The 19,204-nt window shown below is 51.3% G+C and overlaps 1 protein-coding gene across 6 annotated transcripts in view; it reads left to right on the top strand.

Annotated features, from left to right (window-relative positions):
• Positions 1-19,204, top strand: part of ARSG (arylsulfatase G) — a 116,571-nt gene that overhangs the window by 69,057 nt on the left and 28,310 nt on the right. For all 6 annotated transcript variants that reach the window (XM_058676431.1, XM_058676428.1, XM_058676429.1 and 3 more), the window contains exons 4-8: positions 2,056-2,103; positions 5,759-5,870; positions 8,205-8,342; positions 13,763-13,959; positions 15,298-15,378. In XM_058676431.1, coding sequence (XP_058532414.1) covers positions 2,056-2,103; positions 5,759-5,870; positions 8,205-8,342; positions 13,763-13,959; positions 15,298-15,378 — 576 coding nt within the window. The remainder of the gene's footprint in view (positions 1-2,055; positions 2,104-5,758; positions 5,871-8,204; positions 8,343-13,762; positions 13,960-15,297; positions 15,379-19,204) is intronic.

Genomic DNA, 19,204 nt, shown 5'->3' with positions numbered 1-19,204 from the left:
AACACCATAGCTGAGCCTATATGAAGCCAGGAGCCAGAAGTTTCCTCTGTGTCTCCCACGTGAGTGTGGGGGCCCAAGCACACGAGCCATCTGCTTTTTGCCCAGGAATGTTAGCAGGGAGCTGCACTAGAAATGTGGGGCAGACTTGAACTGGTACCTATCTGGGATGACAGCACTGCAGGCAGAAACTTAACATACACCCACAATGCCAGCTCTAGCCGTCAGCTTTCCATGACGGCACCAAAATACTTGAAACAAGCTACTTAGGAAGCAAAGAGGTTTATTTAGCTCACAACCTGAGGTCAGCAAGTCTCATCTGTTTTCCAGCAAGAAGCCATCTCAAGAGCCAGGTAGCAGAGAATGCTGCAAGGCCCAGCCAGGGTGGGTGAGGCGTGACCTAGGAGGAGGCTGAGAAGGGTGGCTGATAAGACCACACCAGGAGAAGGCAGCGCCCTCCTCAGCCAGCATTCCAGCAGTGACCTAGGGATCCACCAAGGTCAAAAGGAGCCTATGACTCTCTAGAAGGCACATTCCTTTGTCCCCCAACCCTCACCTCCACAGCCCCCTAATTAAAACAATGCTTCACGTCCCCTGGGTCCGACTTCTCTGGCCCGCTGTCTGTACCAAGCCAGTGAACTTCACCCAGGAGCACTCCCAGTAAAGCTTGTTTTAAGCTGAATTCTATTCTGTGTGGATTTCTGGTTCTGAACATGACCTCCAGCCTTACAGATGCTATGTGGACCCACCTGAGTTGGTGTGAGCTCCCGAAACCCCCAGAAGTTCATCCGCCTGTCTCTCCCTTAATGGCCCACCTCCAGACACAATAATTGGAGTAAGTTTCCACCCCTCTTAGTTACCATTAACGTAAGGTTTTAGGGTTTAAACTTTAACATAGGAGCCTGGGGACATAGTCAGCATCAGCGTCCGACCTCATACATCGGAGCACCTGCCACGCACACTGCTTCTCATCGCTGTCCCTGGCCACAGTTGTGCTTTCTGGTTGCCATTGAACCAATTGGCCCTGCTGCTTTCCTCTGTCACACCATTTTGTATTTCCATGCAGTAACTTAATCCAAGCATTCTGTCTAATGCTTAAATATAATGATTATAATATAATTTTCTTAGTTTTATATTTCCATGGAGTAATTCAAACATTTCTACATAATAATCCATCTCTCTTTTATGATTATGATTATGACTAAATTTCTTTCTCAAACCTGCAGAGCAATTGCAGGAAGTGAGAAGGGGATCCCCCCATATCTCTCTTGTCCAGATTTACTTGTGGCAAAGGCTTGCCACATGCAGCTGTCTCTAGAAGACAGTTTTATTGACAACCTACTTGGTCATTTTCCTGTAGCTACTGGTTAGTCTTCCTTCCTCAGGCTGCTGAAGGCTGCCACCATTTAGACCTTTGCATCCCACTTATTTCTGAGCCCCCTTGCTGTGGGGCCTGATCCCAAGAGAGAATTGAACAGGTCATAGGGTTCTGACACTGTGGAGCTTCGAGCACAGGCAGCAGCAGGTGGCTGACTTTTCTCATTTGCTGCCCTGTAGGTGTCCCAGCGCTTACACTGCAGTGGGGGCCGGCTCTTGTCCAGCCTGGATAGGCTGCTGATGTGGACAGACAGAAAGGCGATGAAGCCTGATGGAAACCGGAGGTTTCTGGGGGGATGTCCAGGTGCACCTGTGACCTGTGCCACCCTGGGTGAAGAGGCAGAGTGGGGGTGCAGCAGACTATGGGGGGCTGCTCGACGCTCTTGGAGGGATGGACGCATAGCCTGCTACCTTCTCACCTCTTGGTGCTGGTCTGACTTCCCTTTCCTGCATGGATCTGCAGTCATCCCTGCCGGCTCTCTCTCTGCCCATGGATGCCCTCCTAGTCCCAGAGAGCTTGGCATGGCTTCTACCATACACCTGCACCCTCTCTGGGCTGGTCTTTGCTAAAAGGCAAGGTCAGTGGACAGCCAAGTATGAGATTAGGCTCCTCCAGGGTTGGAGGGGCTGGGTGCTTCCCAAGGGATCCCCTAAACTTCTCTCATTTTTTTTTCCCTACAGGCAAATGGCATCTTGGGCACCATGGCTCTTATCACCCCAACTTCCGTGGTAAGGATTTTAGTGGGGTTGTTACTTGGGAAGCAGAAAATGAGGCTCCACGTGTGAAAGGCCTCCACGAACATGTCAGCCACCTTGCCCTGGTGGGGGGTGTCTTTTCTACCTTGGAATATCACAAAGTCCTAAGAGCATTTGGGATACACCTGCTTGCTGGCACCTTCCTTGACACCCTGCTATGGGCCTGTCCACCTTAGTGGCTGCCCCCTCCTAGGCCCTTTGCTTTCTTTTGCTGTCTCCCACCCAATTCACCACACTTCAGGACACTGCGGCCTTGTGAGGTACAGACAAGGCTGCTGTGGGAAACAGTGCTGGTTGTCTGATGAGTCTTCAAGGATCCTGGCCATGGACCCAAGCAGGAGATGTTGCCTCTTGGCTTCTTCCTGCAGCCTTGCAGTTCCACAGGCCTCTCCTCTGGCTTTGGGGTGTAGGCCAAGGTCAGGCTGCCCAGAGCCAGTTCTGTGAAAATCAGTTTGCTGAAATAACAGATTCTGCAAACACCCAGTTCTCTGAAGCATCGATTGGTTTTCAAGGTTGTGATTTGTGCCCTTGCTTGCTCCTTCGTTTTTCCATTTCATGTGGAAATTCATGAACTTTGTCTTGGGATCCTTTATTTGTTTATTCATTTGAAAGGCAAAGCAAGAGAGGATAAAAGACACACACACATGCACACACACACGCACACACACGCAGGTCTTCCACCTGCTGGTTGACCCCCCATATGGCCTCAACAGGCAGGCCTGGTCCAGGCTGAAGCCAGGAACCAGGAGCTTCTTTGAGGTCTCCCACATGGATGCTGGGCCATCCTCTGCTGCTTTGCTACATTGCATTAGCAGGGATCAGGATGGGAAGTGGAACATCTAGGACTTGAACCTGCATTCGTATGGGATGGGATCATGGCCCTGCTGTGCTATAACCCTGGCCCTGCTCTGAGGATGCTTCATTCACTCCTGCTGTCTTCTGCTTTGCACCTGCTCCGTGCTGTACCATCCTGGTTGCCCCTTAGCTTCATGGCCTTCCCTCCAAACCTTTCCTGGGTCATGCCAAACACAGCCATGCATGCTTCCTTGGTATCTAGACCTCTGCTGCTCCCTTGCTCATTTCTGAGATCTGGGATCCAGTAGACACAGTGAAATCTGCTTCCAGCCCTGGGATCTGAGGACCCATAAGCTATACCAGGTTCATGTCAGGTGCCCCTTAATTCTGTACAGATTTTCCTACAGACCATCGAGCTCACCTGTATATACTCATTACTTAGGCATACCTCTTTACCTCAATGGCAATGTATGCCCCCTGCCCACCCAAAACCTAAAGTATTGATTGCAGTTGAATAGCCCTTATCCAAAATGTTTGAGTCCAGGACTGCTTCAAACTTCAGATTTGGGGATGTTGGTATATACACAGTAGCTGTCGTGGGATGGGACAGAATCTAAACCTAAAATTTACCTGTGGCTCAGAGGAGCCCTGTGCACATGGCCTGGATTTATACAGTAATTCTTAATGACTTTCATACATGAGACAGAATTTCATGGCGTGGTATCATGTTGGCATCTGAAGAGTCTTTGCAGTGTTTTTGATTTTTGGAAAGACAGAATGACAGAGAGGGAAAGAGGGAGAGAAGAGGGAAGACCAATCCCCAAATGATCATGATGTCTGTGGCTGGGCCAGGCTAAAGATTCTTCAACTTGGGGCCCAGTGCAGTAGCCTAGTGGCTAAAGTCCTTGCTTTACACGCTCAGGGATCCCATAGGAGCAACAATTCTAATCCCAGCAGCCCCGCTTCCCATCCAGCTCCCTGCTTGTGGCCTGGGAAAGCAAGTGAGGACAGCCCAAAGCCTTGGGACCCTGCACCCACACAGGAGACCTGGAAAAAGCTCCTGGCTCCTGGCTTGGGATTGGCTCAGCCCCAAGCGTTTCGTCTGCTTGGGGAATGAACTAGCAGAAGCAAGATCTTCCTCTCCATCTCTCCTCTCTGTAGATCTGCTTTCCCAGTAAAAATAAACAAATCTTAAACAAATATGCTTCATCTGGATATCCCACATGGTTGGCAGGGACTCAAGGACTTGGGTCGTCTTCTTCTGCTTTCCCAGGTGCCTCGGCAGGGAGCTGGAGCAGAAGTGGCGCTGTCAAGACTTGAGGCGAAAGCAGGCGTGCAGGCAGCGGCTTTATGTGCTGTGCCACAGCACTGGCCCGTGATCTGGTCCTTTATAGAAGCAGTGTGGTGTGCTGGGCTAGACTCAGCCGGACACCAAATCAGGCCCATTTTGGTGCTATGCGATATCTAAATCTATGTGTACACATCAGGGTGGATTTTAATTTCTGTCGTTCATATAATCATGTACTAGCTGCCTTGAATGCACCACATGTTGAGTTGACAAGGACCTAATGTCCCAACTCAACAAGTGCATGCCCAGCAGGCAAGACCAGGCTGCTGTGGGGTCTTGAGGCTGTGCTGGGACCAGGAGTGGCATGGAGGATGGGAAAAGCCTGTAGGAAGTTTCCCCCTAGAGCTGGGTTAGGAATCCCAATGCAGGGTCACCTGTGAGAGACACAGAACACACACTTTCAGGCAAGGCTGCTGGGGCCGCCATCTGTGGGGCACACGGGGCTGCAGGGTGCCTTGGTGAGTCGGCAAATGCACTTGTGGAGGGAGCCAGGAGACTGGAGCAGAGGGTGCTGGGAGCGAAGCTGAAGCCCCCTCTCTCCCTTTTCCCTGGCCTGGAGTCTGAGGCCTCCAGTAAGCTTGCCACAGGCATACAGGTCTCAGGGCTCACTTCCTGCCTTCCCTCACCTCCACTCCATCACCCTGAGCCCAGATCTGCATGCCGTCAGAGTCCCAGCCTTTTAAAGATTTAATTGCTACTGGAAAGGCAGAACTACAGGGAGAAGGAAATACGGAAAGATCTTCCACGTGCTGGTTCACTCCCCAATGGCCACAACAGCCAGGGCTGACCTGATCCAAAGCCAGGAGCCAGGAGCTTTGTCCAATCTCCCATGCAGGTGCAGGGTCCCAAGGCTTTGGGCCATGCTCTGTTACTTTCCCAGGCCACAAGCAGGGAGCTGGATGGGAAGTGGAGCAGCTGAGACACAAATTGGTACTTGTATGGCATCCCAGCGCTTGCAAGGCGGAGGCTCAGCCACTGAACCGTTGCACTGGCGTTCTAGCTTGAATGCCCTGTCTTTCAAAGAGTGTTTTGTGATTCTTGCCTCCAGTTCCTCTCACTTTCTTTACCTGATTGGTTTTTTTGTCTGACCATCTCTTGTGGCTTAATCTACACAAGTACCTGTTCCATTTTCCCTTCTAATGGAAAGTCTGCTTTATCCTTGGGAGTGGCATGCACGTAGCAGGCTTGTACCAGATACGTCTTGTTCATGTCCATAATGTCATTGGGGGTGATAGATGTCCCCTTAGTCTCTCAACTTCCTTTTAAATACCACAAGATGTTTTGCAGATCTAATCTTACAGTTGGAACCCAGCAAAAATGATTTTCTTTGCATACTCCTAAGCGTATGAACCAAATCCTCTTTTAATTACATACTCCATAGCACCGCAATATCAAGGGAAATTAAATTTTTGTTCTGGGTGTAAAAAGGCAGGCCCATGGGACAGCGGCCAAGTTGGGGGTGCTTACCCCTTGCTTCTCTTGTAGGTTTTGATTACTATTTTGGAATCCCATACAGCCACGACATGGGCTGCACCGACGACCCAGGCTACAACCAGCCACCCTGTCCAGCGTGTCCACGCCATGACGGGCCAGCGAGGTAATGTGATCTGATGGCTGAGGGTTGAGATCAAAGTGACATCTCAGAGCTGTGGTCCCCAGGGAGTCAGTGGAAAGTTCAGGCCCCAGATGCGATCGTGTGCTCAGCGCAGATTCCAAGGCATGCTTTGCACAGAAAGTGAGACAGCTTTCAGCAGAGCTGACAGCCTTGTCGTTCTCTGGGTTCAGATTGTTTTTGTTGAGCCAGCAACAGCCTGGCGCTGCCAAGGACTCGCACAGCAGGGTCTCTTCCTCTGCCTGCTGAACTTGCCTCCTGGATCACTCACCTGGCTCAGGCACTGCACAGAAGGCAAGAGAGCGAGTGAGCGAGTGAGCGAGAGAGCGAGCACTGGACTCCTTTTGAGCTCCTTTCCCAGGGACAAGTGAGCCAACATCCTGACGTTGGAATGCCGTGCAGGTGCTGAACAGGATGTTTTTAAATATATTCAATGAAAGGGGAAGACGCTCAGGATACAGTGGCAAGTGTAAAAAGCAGGAAGCCTGCCAACCCACTCTGATCCTAATTACTTCTGTAGCCACGTCTTCGTGGCCCCTGTGGAGAGACTCAGAAGAAAGACAGGCCAGAAACTCTGCCTGCGGGGCCCTGGATTTTCATTTTTTCTTCTTTTTCACTGTAATTAGTAAATACTCTGACAAGCATGTACAACCTCTGGGATAGAACAAAACATGGCAGATCTTGCTCCTGGCTGAGCAGGGCTCTTGTTCAGACAGGGTACTATAGGTGTGTGGAAGGTCACTTGTGAAAATCTCATCCGGCTTGTTAATAGCGCAGTGCTTAATGTCCTCTGGCTGTTTATTGAGACTGTTCTGTTCCAGGCACTCCCAGGATTTATCTGTAATCCCCTGGGGGAGGCAGGTAGTGACCTGGTTTTACAAGCAGGGGAAGCTTACTTTGCCCGGGGCACACCGGGGCTGGGGAGAGGGAATGGACATAGTCCCCTGTGCCTGTGCCTGGGTCCAGAGTTCTTGTCTTCTTTGCTTTGCTTCTCAAAATGTGCCCATGGGACTGGCATTGAGGCAGTCACCTGGATGCCTCGCCCTGGAATCTGCATGAGACTCATGAGCACTTTACCAAGTGCCAAGTTGGGCTAGAGAGCAGCTCGTTGGCCTCTTTACCAACCGTGACCCCAGGGTCACACCTGTAATTGCACCTTCCACAAGCCTCTTTTTACTCCAAGTCAGAGTGGAATAGAAAACGGAAGGACTAATGGGAAGGACAGGAGAGGGTGTCAGTGATGGTGGGATAGCAATGAGAGCATGCAAAGCTGGTAAGTTCAGCAGACATGAGATTAGCATTTTGTTGCCTGGTGGATTGATAACTGTTTAGTGTTGTGATCCTTGGCAGCCATCTCCCCATTCTGGCCTTATCTTTTAAGGTTTTATAATAGGGTGTGTGTGGGGGCGGGCGCAGGTGCCACAGGGAGTTTCTGTCTTCACAAGGTCTTCACTGCACGTTGGGGCAGTGTATTCGTGAAGGTTCTGTGAGGACAGGAGAGGCCGTGCTTGCCTGCGGGGCCTCCTGCTGTCCTCATGTGGCACTCAGCTTCTCTCCTGGTTTCTTCTCTCCCAGCAGCTGCAGAACACTCAAGTTTGTACTGAATTCTCTCAGAGCATTGTGCAGACCGCTGGCCATCTGTGGCTCCTCTAGTTCCCTGTGCACCCCTGAGATCAAGGTGTGGGCAGCCCCATGGTGCTAAGGATACTCGAGCTCTGAGACTTCTGGACACTTGCCTGAGATCGTGGCCTGCATTGTTCGGGGCATGTTCATTTCAATCTGTGAGGTCCAGGTCTGGGTTTGTGTTCTATCCAGAAAATGCCTCGTTTTTGTTTTTTTTCCCCTCTCAGTTGCTAGAATTTCTCTAAATCCCCCAGACATAGCTCCAAATTTAAATCTTATATATTCTGTGAGATTGTCAGCTTTCATGTCACGGGAAGTCCCGTTGTTGCCATGGGAATGTGCCAACCATGATACATCACACAGGAGGTTGCCGGAAAGCTGGGCAGGCGGTGAACTCCCAGTTGGCTGTGGGACTCTGCTTGAAGTACTTTGGCCCATTGAGACCTTAGTCTGTCTCCCTGCAGAATGGGAGTAATAATGTCCTAGCTAAGAGTCTTTGTGGCTGGCTTGATCATCTGTTGCAAGTGGGTGGAAGGCCTGTGCTGGTCCTACGTCCAGAAAAAGTGGCCCTGGGCGGATCCTCTGAGGCTGCGCTGCTGGCTGGCACGTGTGTTGCTTCCTTCAAGCATTTTGCTGCAGCCTGCACCCGCTACATTCATGGAGATGAGCGCTCTGTTCCCTTTGCTTTCCGTTCAGTGGGCATCAGAGAGACTGTTACTCGGACCTGGCCCTTCCGCTCTACGAGAATCTCAACATCGTGGAGCAGCCCGTGAACCTGAGCAGCCTGGCCCAGAAGTACGTGGAGAAAGCGACCCAGTTCATCCAGCATGCGAGGTAGGAGCCTCTGCTGCCACTCACACTTCCACGCGCTGAAGAACCTGGAAGTTTTCTGCCTTTTGTGATTCCGCCTTAATGGCTTGGCTGAGGGCTGTGTGAACTCCAGCCCTGATAGCCTACTTGACACCCAGCAGGACATGTGGCAGGTCACGTAGGCAGACCACTCCTCAGGAAGGAAGTACCTGGTGTTTGATAAGATCCACCGCCCTATAGCTGATCGATTAGTACTTTTTGAAAGTTGCTTGTTTCAAACCCACCAATAGAAGCCTGCTAAATCATGACTGTATAATTAATAGCCTGAAATGTATAAAAACTGGGGGGCTTGGGCTCTCTGGCTCGCGCCTTTTTGCCTTTCCTGCGGATCCTGCAGCGGCTGCCCCTCCCCCGCCCGGCCATGCTGGGCTGGTTGAGGTGGCTGGGAGACCTTAGTTAACCTGAATAAACCACCTTTATGCCTTAGCACCGACTTCAGACTTGATGATAATCTGGGGATTTCAGAAACCGGCACAACAGCGCGTTCTGTCCCTCTGAGAACGAGGGCAGTTCATGCCTGGTAAGGGTGCCTATGTGTCTCCTGTCAGCAATACCAGAAACAGTTGCCTGCAGACCCCCCAGCACTGGGTTGGGTCTCCTCTGGTGTGGTTGATGGCTGGCCCACGTCATGTTCTGATCTTGCTCCACTATCAGTCGTCACCATCCTGCCCCCTGCCTCTAGGTACAAGCTCCCTGAGGCTACTGCCAGCCTGCTGTATTTTGGGCATCAGGGCTTAGTTGCCTGTTGTTACTGTAACAAACAGCCATCAATTTCTCTTTTAATGATTCATTTATTTTTGAAAGTCAGAGTTACAGAGAGAGAGAGAAGGAGAGACAGAGAAAAATCTTTGCTTTGCTGGTTTACTCCCCAGTTGGCTACAATGTTCATGGCCAAGCCAGGGCCAGAGGCTTCTTCTGGGTCTCCTGCATGGGTGTAGGGGCTCAAATAGTTGAGCCATCTTCCACTGTTTTCCCAGGTGCATCAGCAGGGCACTGGATTGGAAGTGGAGCAGCCAGGTCTGAAGCCGGTGCCCATATGGCATCCTGGTGTCCCAGGAAGCTGTGTAACTGTGGTTGGTTTGCAGCCTCTGTCAGGTGAGGATGAAGAGTGTCTCACACACACACACACACACACACACACACACACACCCCGCCTGCCTCAGGACTCACCTGACCCTGCTCGCTGCCTGTGCGGGGAGGCTCCCTGTTGCCCCCATGCATTGCCCCCTAAGAATGTAACCTCCTCCAGGCCAGGAGACTGGTTTCCCTGTGTCCTTTGACATTCTCTGCAGCCTTTGCCCAAGGGGGCAAGAAAGTCTGCTGCACCACCATCTACTTGAGCCAACCCAAAGTGGTGCCACCTGCAGAAAAGGGACCATGTGGGTTCCTTGACTGTGTGGGAGTGCCTGGTTCTTGCTCACCCACGCTGGGCTTTATCGGGGGAGGCCAGCCGGGGTGGGGAGAGGCAACAGTTACCCCACATTCTGGTTACTAGAGCTCCCAGAGGGTTGGGGACAGCCCCTGGGTGCTGCACAGATTACAACTTCACCATCAGTCAGGATTGGTCCAAGACCCACAGTTATGGGTTTTTTTTAAATGCATCTATGTATTCTTTTTTTTTGTTTGTTTTTAAGAGATAGCAATATCTTCCATCTGCTGGTTCACTCCCAAAAGGCTGCAATGGCCAGAGCTGGGCTGGTCTGAAGCCAGGCCCCAGGGAGTTCTGTGTCTCCCATGTGGATGCAGGGTCCCAAGGACTTGGGCCATCCTCTGCTACTTCCCAGGCCGTTAGCAGGGAGCTGGATCGGAAGTGGAGCAGCTGGGACTTGAACATTCCACATGGGATGCCAGCACTGTAGACAGAGGCTTGACTTGCTGTTCCATGGTTCCAGGCCCTCATACCTGCTAAGAAACGACTGTATCTTAAATATCGACGTGGCAGTTAACAGTCACAGCTGCCTTGTCAGGCAGGTGGCATTGTCCCCACTTTTTACACAACAGGGATTCAGTTCATTGCTCATGGCGGTGTAGATACGAGGTTAAGACTTCCTGAGGTTTGCATGTGGGTCTCGCCCACCTGTGCCCGTCATCGATCCACTCTGCCATCCTGCATTACTGCCTGGCTCTCTCAACATCTCGCTCAGCGTGCTAACAAGACTTCCATTATGGTAGGAATTTGGAGGCTGATGGTGGGGGTTGGAACAAGGAGGAATCACAGGACCTCTGTGTAGCTCACATGTGGAAGTGAACTGGAAGAGACTGAACCAGCCCCACATGTAGCATCTGCCAATCTCTGTGGTATCAGCATCCTCCCTGTGGCCAGTGTCATGCTGACCGCGGAGTTGAGCTGGCAGTAGCATGCTGTTATGTGGTGTTTCCTCTGCACAGACACAAGCAGGCACAATAGCATCAGCAGCAGAGATAACAGTAAAATGGATTGGAAATTGACACATTGGGAGCTTCTATCATCTTTGCTTTTAATACAACTTATTTAATTCTCAGCTTATATAACTTCATGTTTAGCAACGGCCATGTTTATCAACTGTCTTAAAAGAAATTCCTGGAATTGAGTCTGGTGCAGTGGCTCAATCCTCCACTGCACGCACTGAGGTCCCATATGGGCACCGATTTGTGTCCTGGCCGCTCTAATTCCCATCCAGCTCCCTGCTTGTGGCCTGGGAAAACAGTGGAGGATGGCCCAAGACCTTGGGACCCTGTACCTACGTGGGAGAAGCTCCTGGCTCCTGGCTTCAGATCAACTCAGCTTTGGCTGTAATGGCTATTTGGGGAGTGAACCAGAGGGTAGAAGAACTTTTTGTTTCTCCTTCTCTCTGTAAATCTGCTTTTCCAATAAAAATAAGTAAATCTTAAAAAAAAAAAATTCCTGAAATTTGAGTCGGTTCTAGCACATTGCTGCAATATGGCACCTACCTGCATATTATAAAAGGCCCCTCTGGGGTCACTGTGCTGTGTAGGACGCCAGCTTGGCCTTGGGTGGGGGTGGGAAGTAAGTTCTCATTTGCTCCCTCAGGAGGCACCTGCAAGCAGCCCACAGGCTATCCTGCTGTACTTGTCGTTGGGTGAATAAGCAGGAAACCTAAGAACTTGTGCTGCTTTTCCAGGTGCATGACCAAGGAACTGAGTTGGAAGCAGCTGGGACTTGAACCGGTGCCCATGTGGGATGCTGGCACCTCAGGCAGTGGATTTATCCACTACGCTGGCCCTATCTCTATCTTCCATAAACCTTTTGGTAATACCCTTGTGTATATGTATGTTTGCGGCATCCGGTTTACCAGCTTTACCGTTTTATATGCATCTCTCTGCGGATTAGGCATAGTCACACTGTTCTCCAGGCACCGCCGTCCCTCTCCACACCCTTTTTCATCCGTTCTAACTGAAACTGTATCCGTTAAACCTGAACTCTCGATTTTCTTGTCTTGAGTCTCCTGTCACGTATACATCCTGCTGTTTTTAAATTTAAAATTTATTTTTTAAAAAAAGAATTATTTCATTCATTTGAAAGCCAGTGTGTGTTTGTAATATGAGAGAGAGAGAAGAGAGAGAGGCAGGAAGGGAAGGAGGAAGGGGCCCTCCATTGGCTGGTTCCATCTCAGATAATCTCAGTGGCCAGGACTGGCTGGACTGAAGCCAGCAGCAGGAGCTCCGTCTGGTCTCCCACTTGGGTGCCGTAGCCCCAGGACTTGAGCCATCTTCTGCTTTCCCGGAAGTATCCTCAGGGAGCTGGATGGAAGCGGGACATCCAGGACTGGAACTGGCCTTCTGATACGGGATACTGATATTTCGAGTGGTGACCTAACCCACTGCACTACAGTGCCAGCCCCATTTTATATTTGTTTTTAATGAAAAAAGTTGTACATTTTACGGTGTCATGTGCAGTTCTCTGTGCATAAGCTGTGTGATTTCTGATCAAGGTAAACCCGCCTGTCTCCTCAAACATGTAGCATTTCTTTTGTATTGAATGTTTGAAAAGTACTCAACTCCTTTCATGTGGTTTGTTTGGAGAAACGGAGAGTACATTATCATCATCTATAGCGCCTCTGTGATGTAGAGGCATCCCAGAGGCGCTTATTGCTAGCTCGCTGTAATTTAGTACTTGTTAGTCATTCTTCTACCCTCCTTATCTTATCTCCATCCTCTGGTATCCACGACTAGACACTTTTTGAAAAGATCTGTTTACATATTTGAAAGGCAGAGTTATGGAGAAAGTGGGAGAGATAGAAAGAGAAATCTTACATCTGCTAGTTCACTCCCCAAATAGCACAGTAGCTGGGGGTGGCCCAGGTTCAAGCCAGGAATCAGGAGCTTCAGCTGGAACTTCCACATGGCTGTCAGGGCTCAAACTCTAGGGCTGTCCTCTGCCGCCTTCCCAGGTGCGTTTACAGGGAGCTGAATCAAAAGTGGAGCATCCAGGACTTGAACTGCTACCCAAAGAGTATACTGGCACTGCAGGCAGAGGCTTTACCCACTACGAAACATGGCTGGCCTCAGTAAAGTATTAAAAAGAGCAGCGATCTGAGGGCAAGCACATTGGAAATCACAGACTTTGGGGAACTGGGATGTGGGGGGCTCGAAGAGTGGGACATGCTGTAGAGCTGAGGCCCTGGGTCAGAGTGAACAGGTGCAGTACTGGGGCCAATGTGAATCCCTGCGGGAATTGATATACACTTTCCGGGACTCACTGGACCACACCCTTACCCCGTGTTCTCCAAAAGACTCCCCTCCCATGAATGTGACCTTCAGAAAGGGACAGACTGGCTCTGCAGGTGCAGTTGTCCAGGAGTGGGGGTGGGAGGGTAGGAGGCAGGAAGCTCTGGCTGGAAATGGAAACCACAGGGTCTATGCGTGGATGCCAGCCTGGCCCTGTCTAAACCTTGCCCTCTGGACTTCCAGGGGGGAAATCAGGCAATAGAGAGGTGGCCTTGTGCCAGGACCTCTAACATGGCCTTGAGCTAGGCATTCCTGGGTGGTCCTCTGTGTCCCCAGAGCTCTGTGTGGTCAGCGAGAGCTGTGCATGCTGGGAGTCAGCTGTGGCAGTGTACATCCCAGGGCACAGCAGGTACAGGCAGGGGCTTTGCTATCGGCTAGGTGTGGGCTCAGATCCTCGTTGGGACGGACATTCCACCCTCCTTGCCTTAGACCTCTTGGTCTGCAGAGAACTGCGTGGTTATAAGGAGAATGACTCAAAGCAGCTAAGCTGTTGGGAAGTGTTGAAGGTCAGTAGCTACTCTTAATTTGTGACCTAGTAAGAGTGTCCCGCCATGCGCTGGGGTTGGAGGAGGCTTGAGGATTCTGCAAAGTGGGGGAGGACACACGGGGGTGGGAAGGACCTCCTGCAAGACTACCTTCTGCCTCTCCTGTTTCAGTGCCAGCGGAAGACCCTTCCTGCTCTACGTGGCCCTGGCCCACATGCACGTGCCCTTACCTGCAGCCGAGCCGCCAGCAGACCCACAGGGCCCAGGCCCATATGTTGCAAGTCTCCGAGAGATGGACTGGTTGGTGGGTCAGATCAAGGACAAAGTTGACCGCACAGCACAAGAAAATACACTCCTCTGGTTTACAGGTAGGGTAATAGAAGCCGTGCAGACCAGCTGTCTTCCCGTGTATAACACTGTGTACGTGCCCTGAAGAGCAATGCTCTTCTTTAATGGAAAAGGGACTGACTTTGAACTTGAGTCCCTGATTAATGTCTGTTGGCTTGACTGTCGAATGTTGAAAATTGTGTTTACATGTGAGAGGCCGGGGTTGGGGGAGGCACCCATGTGCTAGGTCATTCTCTCAATGTCCACAACAGCTGAGCCTGGCCTGGACCAAAGCTGGGAGCTGGGAACTCAATCCAGGTTGCCCAAATGGGTGGCAGGGATCCACGTACTTGGGCCATCACGCCTGTCTCCCAGGTAGTGTCTTACAGAAAGTTGGCATCAGGAACTAGATTCGAGTACTTTGATGGGAAATGTGTGTATCTTCGCCAGCATCCTAACCCCCAGGCCAAATGTGTGTGTTTTGAAGGGTTCACACATGGCATTGCGTATTTGTATCCTGTCTGGAGCAAGGACAGTGGCTGCATGCACTGCTTCCGGGTCACACGGAAGCCTAGGTTTCCATCTGTACTACTGGCAAAGTTACCTCATTGTCTGCCTAATTGGGCCACTGGCGGAATCTATTGCTCAGGCTGCTGGAAGGTTCCGAGATGATATGTGAGAAGCTCTGGGTGTGCAGCAAGCACTCACTGAACAGGTGCAGGGCCCGTGCTGATGACAGTGCTGATGGCATTGCTAACACTGTGTAGAAACCAAAGGGTCCTAAGGGTATAGGCTCAGGATGGGGCTGGCATGGGGCAGGGAATGCTCAACTCTGTCGGAAACCCAATTTTTTACACCTTTGTATCCACAGGGCTTCAAAAGTTAGTATATTTGCCTACTGCCTGGACAGTCCTTACAAAAAAAAAAAAAGGCTGTATTTATTTGTTTATTAGAAAGGCCGATTTACAGAAAGGAGAAACAGAGAGAAAAAAAATCTCTCTCTGCTGTTCACTCCCCAAGCAGCCACATTGGCCAGAGCTGAGTTGAACTAAAGGCAGGAGTCCGGAGCCTCCCCCAGGTCTCCTACACGGGTGCAGGGTCCCAAGGCTTTGAGCCGTCCTCGACTGCTTTCCCAGACCCCAAGCAGGGAGCTGGATGGGAAATGGGGCAGCCAGGACATGAACTGGCGCCCACATGGGATCCTGGTGTTTGCAAGGTGAGGATTTAGCCACTGAGCCATCGCCCTAGGCTCCTGGACAGTCCTTTTGTCCAGTCCCTAGGAGGGACTTCCCCAGGGATATGGGTCCAGAGAGAGGCTACTAGTGAGTGTCCCCTCAATCTCTTGACAAACTCATGTTGATTTTTTTGTTTGTTTCTAGGAGACAACGGGCCCTGGGCTCAGAAGTGTGAGCTGGCGGGCAGTGTGGGGCCCTTCACTGGAGCGTGGCAGACTCATCGAGGTAGAGGTTTCCGCCAGGCTCAGTGGGGCCCACTGGGGGTGACTGGGGCGTGGGAGGCATCTCTGGGAAGCGGGCACAGGGGCTCAGTAGCCACAACTCCCAGAGAAGTAGCAGGTTGTAGTGGAAAGGGGATTGACAGTTAGCTAGAAACAGACTCCGTGTGCCTGGTGTCTGATGGCAGGAAGAAAGTGTCAGTCGCTCATTTTTACTCTTCAGCTCTGACCTGGCATCTCTTGGGTTCAAGCTCTTGAGAACTGACTCTGTGAGCATTTGAGATGGCAGCCACCTGTCTTGTCTGGAGATGGAGCTGGGCTCGGGAGGACTGAGTTGCTCCTCCTCTGCTCTCTTGCTTGGCAAGCAGGTTTCTCTGTGTCAGCCTGTGGGTTGGTATCTCTTGTTCTCTCTCTGTTGATCTCTTGGGCTCCCTCCAGTGATTTCAAGGTCTGATTCCTGGAGAGCACTGGGCGGGGCAGAGTTGCCAGGGAGAATTGGAAATGGATGAGATCAGTGTGACGCCTCGTGAACTGCCACAGCCTGTAGGAACCACGTGTGGCTGGCAGTGGCGTCTGGCATGAGCTGATGGGAATTCCTGACCTCTGGTCTGTGACACCTTGGGGCCAGGCAGCCATCTTCAGGGAGTGCCTGGGATGGCGTGGATTCAGCTTTCTCAGGGTAACAGTCCAGAACACATGGAGACTAGGGACAGGGGTAGGGGTCAAGGCCCTGTGGCTAGGGGTTCCTTGGTGGATAGCTCTTGGTTCCCCAAGAAGACAACCTGCTCCTGTCCCCAGGATTCGTCTTGCCTGTTCTCCCTATCCCCAAACCAGGCAGTGTCGCAACAGTGAGTCAGGTTTCGGGACACAGATTCTGGCTTCTACAGAAAGGACTTTGCTCGGTGAGAAACACTTTCACCAGCTGGCCACCTGTAACCCTCCTCCCCTCCCTTCCTGTCTCCTGTAGACCTACTCTGTCCCAGTGTCCCTACTTAGTGAGTGCTTACTGTATACCAGGAACCAGGCTCCATGCCCAGGGTTAGCGAGATCCAAGAAAACTCCTGACCCCAAGGCCTGAGCATCGAGTGTGGAAATCCTCTGGCTGCAGCAGGCAGACGGTCCTGTTGACACAGGAGAGCTGACTTGGTGGGACAGGTGTGGCCTTTCTTTTTTTAGACTGATTTATTTGAAAAGCAGAGTCACAGAGCAAGGGAGAGACAGAGAACTTAAAAAACAGAAGGATATATATATATATATATATATATATATTTTTTTTTTTTTTTTTTTTTTTTTTCATTTAAAGGCAGACTTACAGAGAGAGAAGGAGAAAAGGAGGTCTTCCATCTGCTGGTTCACCCCACAGGTGGCCCCAACAGCCAGAACTGGGCTGGTCCCAGGTCAGGAGCCAGGTACTTCTTCTAGGTCTCCCATGTGGGTGTAAGAGCCAGGGACTTGGGCCAGCCTCCACTGCTTTCCCAGTCCATTAGCTTTTGCTACCTCTGAGAGAGAACTTCTGTCTACAGGTTCATTCTACTTAGAGCTGCAACAGTCAGGGCTGGACCAGGCCAAAGCCATGGAGTTGCATCTAGGTGTCCCGAGTAGGTGGCAGAAGCTAATGGGAAAAGTGGCAGCTGGGACGTGAGCCGGTGCCCATATGGGGTGCCAGCATTGTAGACATCGTAATTTTACCTGCTACATGGCAACACCAGCTCAGGTTGTGGCATTTCTAATATACATCTAGGTGATGCTGAGATGGTTGGTCCAGGGGACTGCACTTGGAGAACTGCCAGTATAGAGCATCTGAGTTTAAGGATCATAGGAGGCTAGAATTCTCTGAGTCCAGCTTTCAGCACTGGACCAGTGGTTATCGAGCTGGGCTACCCACACCAGCGTCATGAACTCTTCCTGAAAACTCATTAGCAACACAAGCTCTCCCCTCTGCTGAGGCAGCTACCCTGGGGCGCACAACCCATGTTTTAGCAAGTCCTTTGGGTCATGTGGAAGCAGGTTAACACTGTTTGCTATGCGTAGCATTACCCACATTAATTAGAGGCCACTTCCTTGGTCCCAGGTCTCTGGCTCAGAAGCTGCCCGTGGCTGGTAACCACTGTATTCAGTGGTGCATCAGGCATCCTTGGGGAGATCTGTGTTTCTGGGAATGAGTGGGAGACAGCCAGGTAGGGGTCTGCCTGGAGTGGGAAAGGCCAGAGCAGGGCACAGCTGTCTGCAGCTGCCCAGGTGGCTTTGTGTTGGCAGCGTGTCGCAGGCAGATGGAATAGAAGGTCTTTTCCTTCCAGTAAATGATTTTTGACCTGAGTTTGGAGGAAATGCGGAAGGGCTTTCAGAGCAACGGTGATGTTGTTCAGTTTTAAAAATTGAAGTGAAATCCACATCCCATTAAATGAACGATTTCAAATTGTGCAGTTCAACAGCATTAGGCACATTTGTAGTATCATGCCACCAACCCTGGCTGGTCCCAGAACATCATCTCCCTGCCGCAGGTGCTCCCGTCTCACTCCTCCCTCCCCCCACCTCCTGCCAGACTTCTTGCTCCATTTTCAGCATTACTTTAACATCAGTGAAGCTGAGCACCAGCAGAAGTATAATTGTGGGCCTGGCACTGTGCTATAACAGATTAGACTGTTGCCTGAGATGTTGGCATCCTAAATGGGCACAGGTTCAAGTCCTGGCTGCTCCACTTATGATCCAGCTCTCTGCTTGTGCAGTGGAGGATGGCCCAAGAGCTTGGGTCACTGTACCCATGTGGGAGACCTGGGTGAAGCTCCTGGCTTTGGCCTGGCCCAGTCCTGGTCATTGTGACCATTTGAGCAGTGAACTAATAGATGGGAGATCTCTCTCTTGCTCTGTGTGACTCTTCCTTTCAAATCAATAAAATAAAGCTTTTTATTTATTGTCACCAGGCCAGTGGCAGAAATTTCCAGGAATAGGGCAGGCACGGTGGTTAAGACTCAGCTTGGGATGCCCATGTTTCATGTCAGGGTGCCATTCTTTGCTCTGCATTCTAGTTTTGTGTTTATGCCCAGTCTGGGAGGCAGCAGATGATGGCTCAAGTAACAGGGTCCCTGCCAACCCCATGACATATGTGGACAGAATTCATAGCTCCCAGCTTTGAGCTGAGCCGTCCCTGGCTGCTGTGGGAATTTGGGGAGAGTGAAAAACTAAAACCTTCCAGGACTCTCCCTGCATTCGGGGAATGTAGAGTTGGAAGAGACCTCTATGTGTTTTCTTCTTGCCTCCTTGCTGGCCACGTGGGGAATCAGCCGCAGGCTCAGGGAGGACCAGCCCGAGGTCCAGCAGCACCCCCCCCAAGAGCTTAAGCCCTGCCGCTCACACTTCGTTCTGCCCCACTCACTGCCCAGCTGTCTGGAAAATCCTGTCTCGCCTCTTTGAATCTCACGGCTGTCAAGGAAAATGTCTTTCTCCCCAGTGGCGGCCTGAGTCTTGCTCAATCGGTGGGAAGCATGGTGGAGAGGGGGAAAGAGCCCGTGACTTTGGGGCCCAGGGTGGGCTTCAGATCTCGGACCCACCGGTGTGCCTTGCTGGGGAAAGGACTGGGGTATCGGACAGGAGGGAGGCACCTAGCCATGCACTTGGTCTCCATGGATGATTTCACAAGACTCAATTCTTTCGTTCTGGCCCTAACAACCTGCACAGAGAAGCAAAGGATGAGAAACTGCCCCCGGCCCTTTTACGCTTCCTGAAGTGCTGGCCTAGCCAGTGTCTGGGGATAGACGAGTGTCTTGGGAAGCTTTGCTCTGGGCAGGGCTGTGATCCTGTCCGGGCAGCTCTCGCTGTTAGGCTAGGTCTTGCCG

This window comes from Ochotona princeps, chromosome 17, assembly GCF_030435755.1.
Source record: "Ochotona princeps isolate mOchPri1 chromosome 17, mOchPri1.hap1, whole genome shotgun sequence".
Classification (NCBI taxonomy): domain Eukaryota; kingdom Metazoa; phylum Chordata; class Mammalia; order Lagomorpha; family Ochotonidae; genus Ochotona; species Ochotona princeps.
This window is presented reverse-complemented; position numbering and strand designations above follow the sequence as displayed.